The sequence below is a fragment of the Micropterus salmoides genome, unplaced genomic scaffold (assembly GCF_014851395.1).
Source record: "Micropterus salmoides isolate LMB-PRFRI ecotype aquatic unplaced genomic scaffold, ASM1485139v1 Ms_hic_scaffold_307, whole genome shotgun sequence".
Lineage (NCBI taxonomy): Eukaryota > Metazoa > Chordata > Actinopteri > Centrarchiformes > Centrarchidae > Micropterus > Micropterus salmoides.
Window position 1 is genome coordinate 236 of NW_024042340.1, and position 17,466 is coordinate 17,701.

At 41.5% G+C, this 17,466-nt stretch overlaps 1 protein-coding gene, 2 long non-coding RNA genes and 2 other non-coding genes across 5 annotated transcripts; 1 reads left to right on the forward strand and 4 right to left on the reverse strand.

The window, feature by feature from the left end:
* Positions 1-503: 503 nt before the first annotated feature.
* LOC119883988 lies at positions 504-4,163 on the reverse strand. Its single transcript, XR_005440896.1, has 2 exons — positions 3,980-4,163; positions 504-829 (listed from the first exon to the last, which is right to left on the reverse strand). It is a non-coding gene; the product is annotated as an uncharacterized LOC119883988 (long non-coding RNA).
* Positions 4,164-7,904: 3,741 nt separating this feature from the next.
* LOC119883989 (MKI67 FHA domain-interacting nucleolar phosphoprotein-like) lies at positions 7,905-12,128 on the reverse strand. The gene is made up of 6 exons (XM_038694481.1): positions 11,916-12,128; positions 10,912-11,040; positions 10,248-10,356; positions 9,733-9,944; positions 9,082-9,144; positions 7,905-8,584 (listed from the first exon to the last, which is right to left on the reverse strand). The coding sequence occupies exons 1-6, from the start codon at positions 12,036-12,038 to the stop codon at positions 8,363-8,365; spliced, it is 858 nt and encodes a 285-aa protein (XP_038550409.1). The 5' UTR covers positions 12,039-12,128; the 3' UTR covers positions 7,905-8,362.
* Positions 8,708-8,836, reverse strand: LOC119883991. Its single transcript, XR_005440898.1, has one exon. It is a non-coding gene; the product is annotated as a small nucleolar RNA ACA64 (small nucleolar RNA).
* Positions 10,502-10,631, reverse strand: LOC119883992. The gene has a single exon (XR_005440899.1). It is a non-coding gene; the product is annotated as a small nucleolar RNA ACA64 (small nucleolar RNA).
* On the forward strand, positions 12,113-14,241 carry LOC119883990. The gene is made up of 3 exons (XR_005440897.1): positions 12,113-12,250; positions 12,977-13,036; positions 14,105-14,241. It is a non-coding gene; the product is annotated as an uncharacterized LOC119883990 (long non-coding RNA).
* Positions 14,242-17,466: the final 3,225 nt, after the last annotated feature.

Consider the following 17,466-nt stretch of genomic DNA (forward strand, 5'->3'; position numbering starts at 1 on the left):
GCTCTGTAGTTATAGTAAAGGCTAAACCAGTGTGGGGCAGGTGTGGGGATATTGCCACAACTTGATACTGTACCATAATGCCTTTTGTTTACTGACTCGTAGGTGGAGTTACCTTGAAGTTGCTGGAGTTGACCCAGGAGCTGGCAATGCCGTCCACCATCTTGTCAGTGCAGTCTGATCCTGCTCCAGGTCGTGGGACTTCTCCTTGTCCAATATGTAATCAATGATCTCTTGGCCCACCTGCAGCCGTCGGCCCATGTCCTTCTGTAGGACCTGGGCCAGGCAGTTCCATGCTGGGCTCCATCATCCCGGCCTCTGATAACCAACCGTCTGGCTTCCACAGTCTGCCTGGCTGAATGACTGACTGGCTACTAGCAATCCTCCACTGCTCAAAGCAGCAGGAATTACAGTTAACAAAAGGCGCCCCAGTTAATGAGCGTGTGGCTGGATGACCCGGAAAAGGGAGAAAAAAGAAAGAGGCAAGTGCACACAGTCTGCTTGTATTTTATCCCCGAGGGCAGGCCTTGTCTTTGTGTGAAGTGCTCGCTAGCAAGCTAGTGGCCGTGCCCTAGGGATGGATGGAGCAGGGCTTGGGGAATGGCAGCAATGCAGCATGTGTGTGTCTGGTCAGCAGCTGGGGGAAGTTTACTACTCCCTCCCACTTGGGTTTTTTCCCCTCTTCTTCTCTTACAGGAGTCTGAGCCAAACCACTATAGCAGGGGTAGAAGAGGTGGTTTTGGCGAGCAGTGTGCAAGGCAGCAAATGGAGATAGATGGAGAGGGCTAGCTTAGAGCTCCATGTCTTGTCCCGGGATCTGACCTGGAGAGCCCTAGAGGAGTCAAAAGGACAGCAGACAACAGCAGTCAATTCATTAACAAATCGCTTTATTTAAATTAGAAACATAATTATTGATTTCTCCTGGTACATAAAAATGCATTACTTTTTTGATTTTATAGTAAAAAGTGTTACATACTTTATGGCCAAAAGTATGTGGACCTCGTGTCCTAAAAGGAAATCATACTGCTACAACATGCAGAAATATCGTAGACAACAGTAAGGCTGCATCTAACAATTATTTTAATTACGGATTAATCTTCCGAATATTGTTGCCAAACCATATTATTTGGTCATAAAATGAAGCTTATGACCATTAATTTTACCCAGCTTTGTACCACTAACAGTACAAAACCATCAAGATTTTCAGATTTTATCATATAAAGCAAAGAAATACAAAATTCATATTAGAAGCTGAATACCAGAACATGTTTGTCATTTTTGCTTGACATGAAGGCTATATAGATTATTTTTCTGTCAATCAACTAATCAATGAACCAATTAACTGCTTGAACAGTGTTTGTGTTTGTCCCTTTCTTTTTTCAACAGCACAAAGCCAGCTCCATAAAGGAAATGATTTCTCCAGTTTGTTGTGGAAAAACTTGACTGGCCTGCGCAGAGCCCTCACCTCAGCCACATCCAACACCTTTTGGATGAACTGGACCACCTACTGTGAGCCAGACCTCATCGACCAACATCAGTGGCCGACCTCACTAATGCTCTTGTAGCTGAATGAGAGCAACACGACTTTCAGCGTCGGCCGATGGCCGTGCTGTTCACACTGCACAACTTGCCGTCTTGTGACAGGAGTCTTGAAGTCACACTAGTGACCAATTGGTGACAGGGGGTCACACGCTATGGGAGCTGACAACGAATCTGTCTCCAAACCATGTTTTGCCAAGAAAACACACGTGAAATGTGAAAGGAGAAATTATGCAAACCTACACACAAAACAGCTGTTTGTTATTATAAAGATAGCAATTACAAAGACAAAGAATATGGATGAAAGCACACACAGGTAGTAGGGATTGTCAGATCTACAGAGAGAACAGGAGGTGAGTAAAAAGTAGCCGCCTGCTCTCATTGGCTGGATGTGGATGTTGAGTCGGCCAACTCCTCTAGATATTTGGCATGCTAGATTTCTGGCTGGCGTCTGCGATGTGTCGGTGAGCCGTTTTGATACGTTGTTGAGTAGTTCACACATAATGACTGGCAGCAGCCGATCGATCGCTGATTTACCCCTGATCACAGCCTGACGGTCGCCGAGCTTGTGAGCAGCAAATCGGGCTTAAAATCATGTAGTGTGAACTAAGCTTAACCAGCAGAGCTGCGGCTGTTATAGCAGCAGATTAACACATGGTTTTGGGATGAGATGTGCAAGAGTCACATGTGTGTAATGTTTGGGTATCTCAATACCTTTGGCCATAGTTCAGGGTAATGGCCAATAGTGTGTAGAATTAGCAAATGTTGCCAGCCACACACCCGCAGCTGGTGATGAGAGTTACAGCCAGTGCTGCTTAAACAACAAATGTACTTTCAGAAATATAATCAAAAATTGAAAGGAGGTATACATTCAAAAACAAAATGAAAAAGACAGCTGAATCAAGGCTCTGAATCAAGGCTCTGAATGAATCCCCACCCCCATCTGTGACAGCGTCAAATGCCCAGCTGGACAACCCACGGCTGCCGTGGAGACCCAGGGGCTCTGGGGTTGAGCTTATTTAGAAGCTTCAAATAAATAAGACACAACACCTCACTGCGGTGTTTCTTTACTCCACCTCCAAGCTGCTCGATCATATGCTGACTCTGCGTCTTCCCTTCAAATAACACCAGGCTTTTCGTGTGATAAGACAATCTAGCAGAAAGGAATGCTTGAAGAGCCTCTATCAGACGTGGGCCTTTTGTTCTGGGAAGTGAAAATCAAACCTGCATGTCTTGAAGCAGCTGAAGATATGGGCCAGCTTCACTGGACTATGACCTTCTTGTTGTGTCAGTGCGTGAATTATTCCCTCCTCATTAGTGCAATCATATTGTTGAAACACTAAGTAATGTGAGAAGTTTCCTTATTTACTAGTTGACTATTGTTGCTAAATGTATTTGTTAATGTAACGGCAGAAAATTGTTTCCTCTTATATTTAATCTTTTATACATGTTCTTTTATTATTGTTATTATTACTATTAATGTTTATGTTGTGTATAAGGTTTTTCATCCTTTTCTCTCATTATGAACTTTGTCATTATACTCTTTATGTTAGTCTGTCCACATTTACTCCACAGCTGTGATATTGTTTTAGTGTTTTCCTTACTTGCTGTTTCTCTCCTCTCCTTGAATGTTCATTCAAGGCTGGGAGAGGATATCTGATCCCAAACCATAAAAATCTAGCCTGTGTAAATGATTATTTATCCCTTTGCTCTGGGCCAGATGTTAGTGACTGTCCTAGGAGACAGAACCTCTGGCCCAGCTGATTAACGTTGTAGTACTTCTGTCATTCCCTTTTTATTAATAAATTCTTCAGAGACAACGGTTGGTTGTTACTTAATTATTAGCTTAATCCCTCACCAGCAATATACACTTTCCACTGCAGTTAACTTAGTTTATTTATCAGAGATAATAAAGATAAACAGTTACCTAGTGAGAAGCAATGCATCAGATGAAATGTGCATAGGACGTCTAGCTGAAGCTCATTTGTATTACTGTATATGTATGTGCAGCACTGGTCTTTCTCTCAACTATGATAAACCACACATGCTTTTTATTTTTATTTTTTAACAACGTTAGCTGAGCTCCAGCTAGCTCAGAGCCTGACCATCATTGCTAGCACTGCCAAACGAAGGAGCGCCTTGACAGATTCTAGACACTGCTAACATGACACATGAAAGCCTCCCCTGTATTTTCCCTCCGTGGCCATGAAACATTCATTTTCTTTGTTTCTCTCTAAAACAGTGGGTCTGGCAAACCGTCCCACTGTACCAGACGTAGCGACGTTAGGTGTGTAAGTTAGTAAAAGCTAAAGCTAGCCCGTAGCGAAGCCCTACCTTTCAATGAAACGTCAGTTCACAGCCGGGCAGACAGGCAACACAAAGAGAGAAAAAATGTGACAAGGTGGCGAGGAGGTGTCTCTACATCATTCCTGTTTCTACTTACCATATCCCGCTTGAACGCCGCAGCTGGGTGGAACATACAGCTCGTATTCCTTATTGTAAATACACAGTGTGCGGCCTCAAATCTCTCCTGTCTTTCTCTCTTTCTCTCACACTCTCCACCCGGAATGCTGCCTGCAGGACAAGAATGGGATCGTCGTGCGCTTGCGCAGTCGCTCCGGGGATGATGTTGGCACTTGGATGACTGTCGCATGGCAATGCAACAGAAAAACCTGTCGGCGTGTGTCATGGGCGTGTGGCGTTATAAAGTCGACGTGTGGCGCCATCTACTGGACACATGGGGTGTTTGATCTGTGTGCGGCGCTGTGATCGTCTCCGTAAGGGTATAGCGGTCTCATTTATACTCCACTGTTGCATCTAGGAAGATAAAAGGGAGGAGTGAGTGTACGTCAAGTAGCTAATTGTTATCTCATGTCTATTCAATTATGTGTAAAATAAAAATTTCAAAAGGACCCCAGACCCACAGGTGTAAGTAATTCAGATAAATGGGCGTTAACGGCTTTCTTCAAGAGACCACACGGTCGATCACGGTCATGCTGAAATGGAAAAGTTTAGTGTGTTTCTCTTGTTGCAGCACTGTACTGATGTATTGATGATGTTGGACATTAGTTAGTTATAACCTGCTCAGGAATTACGGATGAAAATGAGCTATTTAGCTAACTCCCATACATTTACATTGAAGTCTTAACTACAATGTGTACCGTCCCTGTTAAATACATTAAATAAATAAAAGAAGATGTGTGCAGCTACTTTACACACAGCGAGTAACAGCGAATGAAGAAGGTTTAAGATGAAAACGGCACAACATATTAAAAACAATAAAGTAAGAGGGCCGTTAAAACAGCGAGAAAAGGCAGACACAGAGGACCGACTGATAAGTAGCTATTAGTATTACTGCTCTTAACTGGAACTGTCGTAATTAGGCTATAATGTTACCATTCACTGTAACGTAATGTCGGACCTTAAAAGTGGGCAGTGGACGTTAATGTCACACAGCAAATGTATTAATTACAACCCCTAATCAACAATGCAGTTTTCTTTATATAGCGCCAATTCACAACAAAGGTTTTTTTTTCTCATAGTATTGTATATCTATATCCAAGGGCGTCACTTTGTGCTGGGGACATTGGAGGGCTCAGATCAATGGTGCAGTGATACAATTAGCTCACGAGACGTGACAAAGCACAATCACGGGGTCGCAAGAACAAGACATGAAGATAATAAATAAATAAATATTCACTGCTGCGATATATGATTTGGGGGGTCTGGGGGTCCTCCCCCTGAAGATTTTGAGCATTTAACACTTCATTTCCTGCATTCTGGAGACATTTTCATCACTAACTTATGGTTGAACAGTGTATTTATATCAAGGGAAACACAAAATTCTTGGACAATGTACATTTTTTTCTTTTATTTACATTGCATTGCATATTTTGTTATTGTGCAAATAAACATTTCTCAAATCATCTTCATTTGTTTTTTTTTTAACATTTGTTGCTATTTTTCAGAAACATGTTGACAAATACACTGCTCAAAAAAATAAAGGGAACACTTAAACAACACAATGTAACTCCAAGTCAATCACACTCCTGTGAAATCAAACTGTCCACTTAGGAAGCAACACTGATTGACAATCAATTTCACATGCTGTTGTGCAAATGGAACAGACAACAGGTGGAAATTATAGGCAATTAGCAAGACACCCCCAATAAAGGAGTGGCTCTGCAGGTGGTGACCACAGACCACCTCTCAGTTCCTATGCTTCCTGGCTGATGTTTTGGTCACTTTTGAATGCTGGCGGTGCTTTCACTCTAGTGGTAGCATGAGACGGAGTCTACAACCCACACAAGTGGCTCAGGTAGTGCAGCTCATCCAGGATGGCACATCAATGCGAGCTGTGGCAAGAAGGTTTGCTGTGTCTGTCAGCGTAATGTCCAGAGCACGGAGGCGCTACCAGGAGACAGGCCAGAACATCAGGAGACGTGGAGGAGGCCGTAGGAGGGCAACAACCCAGCAGCAGGACCGCTACCTCCGCCTTTGTGCAAGGAGGAGCAGGAGGAGCACTGCCAGAGCCCTGCAAAATGACCTCCAGCAGGGGGTTGTGCTTACAGCCCAACACCGTGCAGGACGTTTGGCATTTGCCAGAGAACACCAAGATTGGCAAATTCGCCACTGGCGCCCTGTGCTCTTCACAGATGAAAGCAGGTTCACACTGAGCACATGTGACAGACGTTCTGCTGCCTGCAACAGCCTCCAGCATGACCGGTTTGGCGGCGGGTCAGTAATGGTGTGGGGTGGCATTTCTTTGGGGTGCCGCACAGCCCTCCATGTGCTCACCAGAGGTAGCCTGACTGCCATTAGGTACCGAGATGAGATCCTCAGACCCCTTGTGAGACCATATGCTGGTGCGGTTGGCCCTGGGTTCCTCCTAATGCAACACAATGCTAGACCTCATGTGGCTGGAGTGTGTCAGCAGTTCCTGCAAGAGGAAGGCATTGATGCTATGGACCGGCCCGCCCCGGTCCCCAGACCTGAATCCAATTGAGCACATCTGGGACATCATGTCTCGCTCCATCCACCAACGCCACGTTGCACCACAGATGCTTCAGTCCAGGTCTGGGAGGAGGTCCCTCAGGAGACCGTCCGCCACCTCATCAGGAGCATGCCCAGGCGTTGTAGGGAGGTCATACAGGCACGTGGAGGCCACACACACTACTGAGCCTCATTTTGACTTGTTTTAAGGACATTACATCAAAGTTGGATCGGCCTGTAGTGTGGTTTTCCACTTTTTTTTTTTTTTGAGTGTGACTCCAAATCCAGACCTCCATGGGTTGATAAATTTGATTTCCATTGATCATTTTTTGTGTGATTTTGTTGTCAGCACATTCAACTATGTAAAGAAAGGAGTATTTAATGAGATTATTTCATTCATTCAGATCTAGGATGTGTTATTTTAGTGTTCCCTTTATTTTTTTGAGCAGTGTACTTTCAAAAAGTGGTGGGGACGTGTCCCCAGCGTCCCCAGTGTAAATGACACCTATGTCTATATCTGAAAAAGTAACATTGTGTTGAAACGCAGTGGGAACATAAGGGCTCAGATTAGGGGTGGGACGATCCACTTGACTCAGGAGATGTGATGATGCCCAATTCTGTGTTCATGAGAACAAGACGAGAACAATATTTTAACACTATTTTGAAGTAATGTAACATCAGATATCATGGACTCCACCCACCCTCCCCTCTGGCAGAAGGTTGCGCAGCCTAAAAGCAAGAACAACAAGGCTAACATGCAACTTCTTTCCAGAGGCTGTGAGGCTTATGTACTCCCTGCCCTTTGCTCTCACATTGCTGCTATTGCACTAGCCACTTTAATGATGCCATACGGTTTTTAAATAGTGTTTATTATGGTTAAGATTATCTAAATGTTTTTATATTAGGACTATCTTAATTTATTTATTCTGTACACTGCTGGTCCAGGGAAATTAATTTCATTCCTTCATGCTTTACATGTTTGAATGACAAAGAACTGAATCTGACTGATATGCAATCTGCGTGACCGCTGACTTAACAGATAAGGCACCAGGCTTAACTAAACCTGGCTGTTAGCCTGCTCCAGACCAGGCTAGCCGCACAGAATAAATCTCCACGGTAATTTATGTGCTACTGCTTTTATGAAACCGAGTCACAGCCTAATTCAGCAAAGATAACTGGAAAATCCCGGATTAATCCGTTATCTTGGTTTTGTGAAAGAGCCATCAGGACCCTGAAACATCATTGTTGTCTTTACACCTGTGCTTTCTTACTGTGACATGTCTTATTGTGCTGGCGGTTTGTGTATGCAAATGCTTTTTTGGTTGCTTGTTGTTGAAAATGATCACATCCAGAGTATTTAAAGGACTGCTCAAGAGCACATTTTTACATCATTTATTTTTAAAGATCATACTTTACATAGTAGAAATTTAACCACATTTTTAGACAAGCGGTTATTAAGCAAAAATAATAATGTTGCTGTCTGTTCTATTAACATTCCAGCCCTGTATGGTAAAGGAAAGGGCTTAGTCCAGGACTGAAATGCACATTTACTGTTAAATAAGTCCAGGCAAAATTGCTGCCCATTAATCAGGATCATTATGAAGGATTTGCAAACACCATCCAAGGTACCCACTGATGTCCTACCCACAATTACGGTGGAATATTTCACAAGAGCTTCTTGTAACGTGATAGCCACATACTGAAAGACATTCTGTGATTTCTAAACACAGTTCAACGTTGTCCTGTGACTCTCAAAGCAAATGGAAGACCACACATGATCCTGATACATCTCGGTACTTTGACAGAGAACCAAGTCCACAATAAAACAAGACTTTCACTCCGCCTCTGCGTCCTCTTCAGAGGGTTCCTCGCTCTTTGAGTCATCATCATCATCCTCCTCCTCATTGTCACTATCTTCCTCCTCTGAGGAGGAGCACTCTTCCTCTTTCTCTACAGCTGGCATCTTAATGACAATTTCATCATCTGCATCGTCGTCGTCAATGACCATGGACTTCCTCCTCTCCAGGAGAGACGGGGTGCAGACTGGTGTGGTGTCCTGAAGAGGAAGAGGGGAGCTCATTAGCCAAACAGGGTCATTCTGGTACAGAGGGGATGTTTATTTGTTTTGGTCAACTTTTCCCTCGAACCTTTGCAGTTTTGATTTTCCCTGGAGTTAATAGTATGTTGGTACATGGGTTTTATCGCGCAGCCACCAAGAAACACGCAATAAGCTTTACGCACCACAGTACTATAGGCACAGATATCTGACCCCAGATCACAGGTACACCTGGGGTCATTTTCAGTCTGGGCCAAAGTTAAATGTATATTCAGTTATGCAAAGTGGGTTAAAATAAAGGGCAACTGGACTTGGTTGAAGATACTCAAAGGCTTTATCCAAGACTTCAGTTCACTAAGAAAGCTTGGATGGGAGGCAAAACGTTTGAGAATCTTCAGCCAAGTCTGGTTGCCCCTGATTTTAACCAACCTTGGATAACTATGACATGGATGACTCTTGAGAATCTTCACAGACATCATCATAAGTGTTGGCCTTACATCACTACATGTAGACGCATTCATGGAATCAGACAGCTTTTTCTTCTGAGGGACCTGGGCCGCCTGGAAAAGCAGAGAGAACATTGAAGGTTAACATGATGCCAACAAAAACAGCTCTGCCATGTTACCTGTGGAACTGCCCATCATCATTTTTTTTTTCTGAAAAATTTATTTCTGAATTTTGACAACACAGTTCTATTCTTAATCAGAAGGGCAAAGTTTTGGTCAAATATTAAGTTTTTTAGATTAGATTTTTAAGACCGATAGTGATCTTGATATTTGAGGATTTTAAATCCAATATATCAGACACAGATTATTTCTAACAACTGTCGTGTAGTTATGATAGTACTTTGAACAAGAGTGCAAGTGTACACTGTAGCCAACAGAGGAGTGCCCTCTGGTGGACAAACTATACAACTACAACATTCATTTTTAATTGTCATTTATCAGCTGTACAAACAGTTAAATAAATGTATCTGCAGTTAGCTCATATTGAAGCTCTAATGATATATTTAAAGGATAATTTCTGCATTTTTAAAACTATCACAGATTCCAAAACTTTGTGCTTATTACTTTTTCATTCTAGAAGAATTAATTTTTTTATAGCTCAGATAAATAGAACAGCTAGCAGCCATATACTATCTCACTCACAAATCCGGGGAAGTCATAGTCAATGCCGCGTGCTGCAAGCCTCTTGCGGAGCTTCGATTCTTTCCGCAGGAGTTTGTCTTTCAGCTTGGTGATCTGCTCTTCTGTGTGTTTCTTGTTGTAGCGGGCTACAGCAGGATGTGAGGGTTTTTTAAATTCCCTTTCGGAGCCAACAAACAGCTTTTCATGCACTTTCTCTGGTGGCATCACGTTACCTGGGAAACAGCAATGATGATGAGCTTAAAGCAATTTACCTTTACAGCGAGTACATGGATATATAACAAAAGTCTAAACAAAAACTGTGAAAATTAGGCATAAAATAATATGTTCTCTGTAATCACTTCTATTAACATCTTAACTCTGTCGATACCAATTATTCAAGTTAATATAGGTAACATTAGTATCAAGGCACAGCCAGTATTCTAAGAGGTAATGTTTTTATGCAAATTAACGTGTGTGACGCAGGGAAACAAGAGTCATGCCAGTCATTAACAGTCTTGTACTTGAACAATACTCACATTTGATGAGTCTCTCACCCATGAGGTAATTATTCATGGTCTCTGCAACAATTTTGGCTACTTCATCACATTCAAACTCAACAAATGCATAGCCTTTGCTTCCACCTGTCTGCAGGTAAAGTAGAGAAAGTACATATGAGACAGTGATAGACAGCGGGAAATTATCACACATCAAGGGTTTCATACCAAACATCTGCATTTGATTATAGTGTTTTTATATTGCAGATTCAAATTATTTTAGTTTTTCCTCATGCTTTTGTTGGTACATGGGTTTTATCGCTCTGCCAATAGGTGAGCAGGAGATAAGCTTAACGCACCGCAGTACTTTAGGCTCAGTTATCTGACTTCAGACCACTGTTACATCTGAGATCATTTTCAGCCTGAGCCAACATTCTGCAGGATCACTTCCACAATGTCCAGGCAACCCTATGGGACAACTGGGTTGATCTAAAATTTCAAAACAGCAAACTGAGAATTGTCTATTCTTGATTCAGTTGTTTTTCGCACACTCAGGTTCTAATTGATTCAGTCAACAATTACTGATAGGCGGTAGTGTCTCATGTTGTACAATGTAAATGTATGGAACAGACTGCATTCATGTGTCTGAATGTGAAGTCCGTATGTAGTTATTGTTTGTTACTGATGCCCAAGACAAACGTGCTACCTTTTTACTCCTGGACAGCCGCAGCCTCAGGACTTTACCAAACTGTCCGAAGTACGTTTTGAGCTGAGGTTCAAACAGCCCAAGTGGCAGGTGCCCGACATAAATCACTCCAGGGGTCAAATGGCTCCCCTGTAAAAAAAAAAATAAAAATACAAAAAAAAAAAAAACACAATAAACAAAAAGGACAAAGTTACAGTTTCAGGGTCCTGGATCCTGGACATGTGAAGAAAACAGAGTACCTGCGCTTCACAGTCACAATGTCTGCTGTGAAAGTGGCCCCTCTTTCCCTAAACAGCTTCTGATGTGATTTTAAGGACAAGCAACAAACAAAGAGCACATCACACATACTGTAATATGAAGAGCTGTTTGATCCCAGGATCAATAACCTGTGTATCTATCTATCTATATCTATCTATATCTATATCTATCTATCTATATCTATATCTATATATATATATATATATATCTCACACACGGAATGATCTTTACATGCACAATAATACATGTGTATCAATAAAGAGGGGGGAGTGTTTGTGATTTAGCATCACAGCTAGCCGCCAGCCGTGTGTGAAGCTGACGGTGCTGACTCGACATTTTGACTGCGATTCTCACGGTCAGCTATGGAAAAAGCAACGGCCGAGCAGCGGTAGTCTTGCCCGCATCAAAGTTTGGTACCCTGACGAAATAAAAATCAGTAAAAACACTATGGAGTCACCATTTTAATTCATTACCAGCTCTCGCGGCACTGGTCTCTATATGCAACGTTAGCTAAGCCGTTATAAGGTCTCCATTCTCTTAACAGCCACTAACATAGGAGTATTTGACCTCGCTAACGGTTGCAGTCAGAAAAGCTGACATTTCCAATAATATGATAACAAAATCCGACGGGTAAGGGAATAAGGTAAAGCCTGACAAGATACTGTTGGATAAACGCAGAGCCCTCGTGTAGTTAACGCTAACGTGAATAACGTTCCACACAGGGCCACAGTTCCATCTCTACGCACCTTGCTGGATTTGTTCTTCTTCGCCTCCTGCACCTTCTTCTTGAACTCAGACTCCTGCTTGGGGTTCAGAGCCAACAGTTCTTTAGCCGGCTTAGGAGCCGTTTCTGCTTTACTTTCAGTCATTTCGATGAATTAACCTTACTGACACGGGACATAGATTGTAAACTCTCTACGCACCACGCTAGTATCTTTATCCGGTTGCCCATGTGGTGACAACCAAAGAAGTGCGGACGGAAGGTTGCTTTGAGCGTTGGCCACAGTCGTGCGCTCTGCACAGCGCCATCTACAGACACGGAGGATTGGCAGTCCAAAGCAGAGCCTTCGGTGTAAATAAGGTATTGATTTCTGCCATCATTACTTAAGTATGTTTTCCATTATCAAGTGTTTTTCATGATTAGTACTTATCTACTCAATATGAAATATAATTTTCTGCAGAATACTGTAGCTTAGAGTATTTGCACAAATCACGTGCCTAAGGTATTGTAATTCATTACATGTACAGTATATATTATTATTACTTTATTTGAATAGCACCTTTCATACAATAAATGCAGCTCAAAGTGCTTTACAGCAAAGAAATGGAATGCACAGAGTGCTTCACATTAAAAAAGACACAATACATAGTTTTGGAAATGAATTTCTTTAAATTATTTTGAAATAGTTATTATCTTATAGTTGTGAGATAGCTCATTATTAAATAATAATAAGAGTTTTATGTGTTCTTCATGACTTATTATCAAATGGCTGAAATGGGCTTTAAAAAAAGATCTATACAAGAATAGACACACACACACACACACACAAACAAAAACAAAAAAAAACTGGGGGTTACTTTCAATTAATTACTCCTACTATCATTTGGAAAAATGTTACAGTGTGAAAGAGGGAAAGGGAAGGAGGAGCACAGGGGAGGTGGTGAGAAGGCAACAAGGGGGTGGAGAGTTTACCAGTAAAATAATGAGGTGAGACAGACATTAGCCTACATACAGATCAGCAGTGCGCACAGCAGCTTCAGTTGATCTGGTTTCATGACATGGCAACGAAAATCATCTACTTCACAGTGAATGGGAGACCAGAGAAGGCTGAATTCCCGATGGACTGCCCTGCTCAGGATGTCAAAGGTAGGAGCAGAAGATGATGTTACTGTTTAAATTTATTTAACTTGTTATTATAGATTATAGAAATTTGAGTAGCATTGTGACAGACAAATATTCTAACAGCTTTGTTGTAAACCAAACAAGTAAACCACCCTGACAAGTGCATGAATTAGATGCATGGGTCATTCATTACACAAGCAGATGAAAGATGTGTGTTACAGAGGTTGTCTAAGCTCCACACAGCGATTCAGCTGCCACTGACAGCTCATCACCTGTCAGATCGGCTTCACGTGTTCTTTATGTATGCTTTGTTTGAAGTGCTGAGGAAGACAAAAGAAAGCACCATACTGAAGATTTCTAACATAATGTGAATGAGCACAGATTCTTCAGCAGCAGTTGTTTGTTATTTGGAGTATTCTTATTCTAACTGTGGCAGTCTTATATAAAAGTGGTACCACTTTCTAATACAGTACATTTGAAGGATTTATAAGTTGTAACTATATGCTTTTATTAATGCTAATAAATACTTTACAAATACTTAAAGATCAGTTACAAGCCATTGTTAAGAACCATTTTTGGGTTGACAAGTTGTGAAAAATCCCTTTGGTCTATGTTTATCCTTTCTATTTGGCAATTTTGCTTTTATAGATGATGGTAGTTCACTAATAAGTTGTTAGAAATTAATTTTAGTACAGATCCTCTGGATCCCTTTTCCAGAAGGTAAATGCTCATGCAGCCTTACTAGTTTGATTATAATAACGGTATAATTGATCTATAATGCTTCATTAAACTATTTATTAACAACGAATAAAGCAATTAGTTACAACCAGACACCCTGGCTCCACATTGCATCACGGTTCTTGCTATGGATGGTTAAGCACTTATTGTTAGTATCTTCAAAAAGTGGTACCTACAAGCATGACAAAAAAAAAATCATAGTTCAAAGACCACTTACTAGTTTTTCCCAGCACTTTGAATCACACCCATGGTCTTCCTCAGCGATTTAGTGTGTCTCTATAAAAATAACAGTAATACATAAAAAAAAAATTCTCTTTGCATAGTGTGAAATGAACAGTGAGACGTTCTTTCCAGATCTGTTCCGCTCTGCAGCCGAGGCAGGACCCCATGACATCCTGAAGCTGTACAACCCCAAAGGCAACATCATCAACATCTCCCCGAGTCTGGAGCCCAACAGCCCAAACTCCTGCTACAAGCTGGAGGTGGTGGCCGCCGAGTGCAACAGTGAGCCGTTAGGTATCTTTAACTTAGCACCATGGGAATCACAGTGCTGGGGTTTATTTAAAAAACGTTGACAGTCTCCCTCTTCTCCTGTCACTTCAGGTGCAGAGCTTGCTGGTGCGCTCGGATTTGACCTCTTATCCATGGAGAAAAGGTAGGCAAGGTGGGAAGCAAGAGAAACAGGATATACTTGAGGAAAAGTATAGCTTATTTAATGTGAAAGGTGGAAAAGTCTGGCGTTTCTTTGCATTATGCTTTTAAAAAGGAGGCCAGATAGACCGTGAATTAGAGACTTTGAATAACATGATCCAAAGGTGTAGATAAATGACTTAACACTGTGCGGGTGGTGTGTGAGCTCAGACTGCAGGGCCTGGAGAAGAAAATCCTGATTGAAGCCGGTGAGACCCCTGCAGTTGTGTATGAGATGAAGAAACAGGTGGATCGATTCCGGGACAAACTAGAGGTAGGGGACAAAGTACTTGGGGGCTTTAAAGCTGTTCATGAAATTTGGGGAAAAGAACATGGAACTTATTAATATGCATAGGGAGTTTGTTAATCCTAATCAGAAAAAACATCTCTATCCTGAGCCAACAGTCAGGTATTGTATTGCCTTTCTAGCTCAACCTCAAACAGATACAGTTAGCGACTAGCAGCTGAACACAGCATTCAGCAGCTAAAGAGGTATTTACCAAAGGAGTTGGTGGAGACCGAAACAGAAACATGATTTCCATGAATTCTTTTGTAACGACATTCAGGGTTCCCATGAACTGTCCTGACTTTTGGTGATCCCCTGACATTTTCCCTACTGCTAGTGAGATTAACATTTGTGGTGTTTAGTGAATGCCTCAATCTCTTAATCTCATTGGTACAGCAAAAACAGAGCACACTGAAATCAGTAATGATAATGTAAATGACAATTGATTTGTAATTCCTGGCCTGAATTTTGAAGGGTCAATCTGGGGATTTGATGTGATGATCGATGTGTTTCGCTGGATCCTCATTCCTTTCCAGAGTGTGGAGCATCTGAGCTGGCTGGGATTATTTAAAGATCTGTCAGAGGGAACACACAAGCCCTCCCCATTTTACCACAAGAGAACCCTACGAAAAACCAGGAAGGAGTGTGAGCATGTACGGGAAAAGTTTCTTCAAATGAGGCACGTTCACGTTCCTGCAAAACTCAAATAAATAATGCCCTCCGTATTATATATTATATCTTTGAATAACAGTAATCATGTGCATTTGTTGTTACATTTGCAGCTCCCTGGAGGTATCAGACGAAGTGAGGCAGTACTTAAAGACCCCAACCTTTGATAACTGGTAAGTTTCCACCTGGCCAGTAGAAATCTGGAGATGCTTTAATGTCAAACAACCAGTGCACCTGTTTCCTTAGTGCACAGCGCTTAATGACAGTTGGGCCCAACGAGCATCTCTGACGCGTTTCTGAAGAGGATAGGAGCCGTCACCCTTTTCTTCTGGTGGACAAACTCATCTTAATATGAATAGGCCTGCAAAGGGCTCACAAATCAAAAGAAGGTCTTCATAAAAGGCTTAATCAACAAACCATGTTTGAAGTGGCCTTCATTTGGAGGAAGTGCATTCTGCATTCAGAAAGGCTTGGCCATCATTTCATTTGTCTGAAAGCTTTTAAAGCAAACCCCTAATGATGGCCTTGGACATGTGATTACGCACACAGGCTCCAGAAGGAGACCTGAAGCTTGGGGTGTCATATAACAATCAATAAATCAATAGATTCCTTTGAATCCCATGTGCTTTTCTATGGGCTCTGCTATGTGGCATTTTAAAGGACAAGGCTGACATTCTTCTACATTTTTGTCAACAAATCCCTTGAAAAAAAACAAAACCAACAATGGTGTTTTTCAACACTTTCTTTCTGTGGCACTCAGCCTCAAGTTATTCCTAATGAAGACATACATCTTTAAAAAACAGTCCACGATATAAATGACTCAGTAATTTGCTAAAACTACTGAGCACTGTAATTGTTAGCATTTTTAACATGTACACAGGACTAAATAGTGCATTTGTTTTAATAGTTTTGGACAATGGAGCTCCACCGCACAGAGGAAGAAGATATATCTGGCTTTAGATACACACAATACTTGTTTTAATAATAATAATAACAATAATAACTGTGGTTGGGTTGTGTGGAAGCTTTTCTTGCAACAAACCAGCTAACTGTGGCATGCTGTTGAGTCTGATAAGTGAAAATATACATTTTACACATTTCAGTGGGTGAGATGCCTTTATTAACCTTTTTGGGTTCTATCCAAGCATTAATATTTATAACCAGCTTCCATTGTTGTCATTTTTCCACCCATTAATGTATTATGTTTTGTTGTTTTACATAGAAAGACTAAAAACTAAAACATATAAAATACGAAGGATCTGTTTCAAAGACTTTACTGTCACTGTTATCCAGGATGTTGCAACTTGAGAAACTGCTTATGTTTAATAATACTGCATGTACCATATAGATGGACATTTTAACCATTTGTTTAAAAATGTTTCCTCGCAAAGACATTTTGTGTGTGTGTGTGTGTGTGTGCAGGCAGTGGGAGGACGCAGAGATAATGGTGCTCCTGCATGTCATGTACGCAGATTTAGATTTCATAGCGACCTTCAACATTGAGCCTGAAGTCCTGCAACAGTTCCTGTTTGAAGTCTATCAAAGATACAACAACATCCCTTTCCACAACTTCAAGCATTGCTTCTGTGTTACCCAGATGGTGAGTGTGTGTGTGTGTGTGTGTGCGCGTGCCATAACGTTGATGGCACATTGGTGTTAGAGAGATGACTCTAATCACTGGACAACTCTACAGGTTAGGCAGTTATCGCAACATATCCATGAAGGATTACATCTGATGGTCGAATTCTTGCCTTCAACATTTGTACAAAAATAGCTAAGGCTTAAAGGATTCATTCTCACCTGCATTTATCAATATTTTCTAAATATTGTGATCTGATAAAATATTTATAATCAGATGACTGTGTAAAGTAAAAGGTTTGGCTCATCTGAACAAAATCACAGAATCAGTACCCAACTCTACAGTTCTTTAAGGGCCTTTGCGGGTAGGAAGAGAGGCAGGAGCAATCTGAGAAGAGGAGCAACCAAGGAGCGACAAGCAGGCGCAATCCCTGCTTTTAACCCTCTTTTAGCTCATTGGTTTGGTTTAAAGGTTCAGTGTGTAATATTTTAT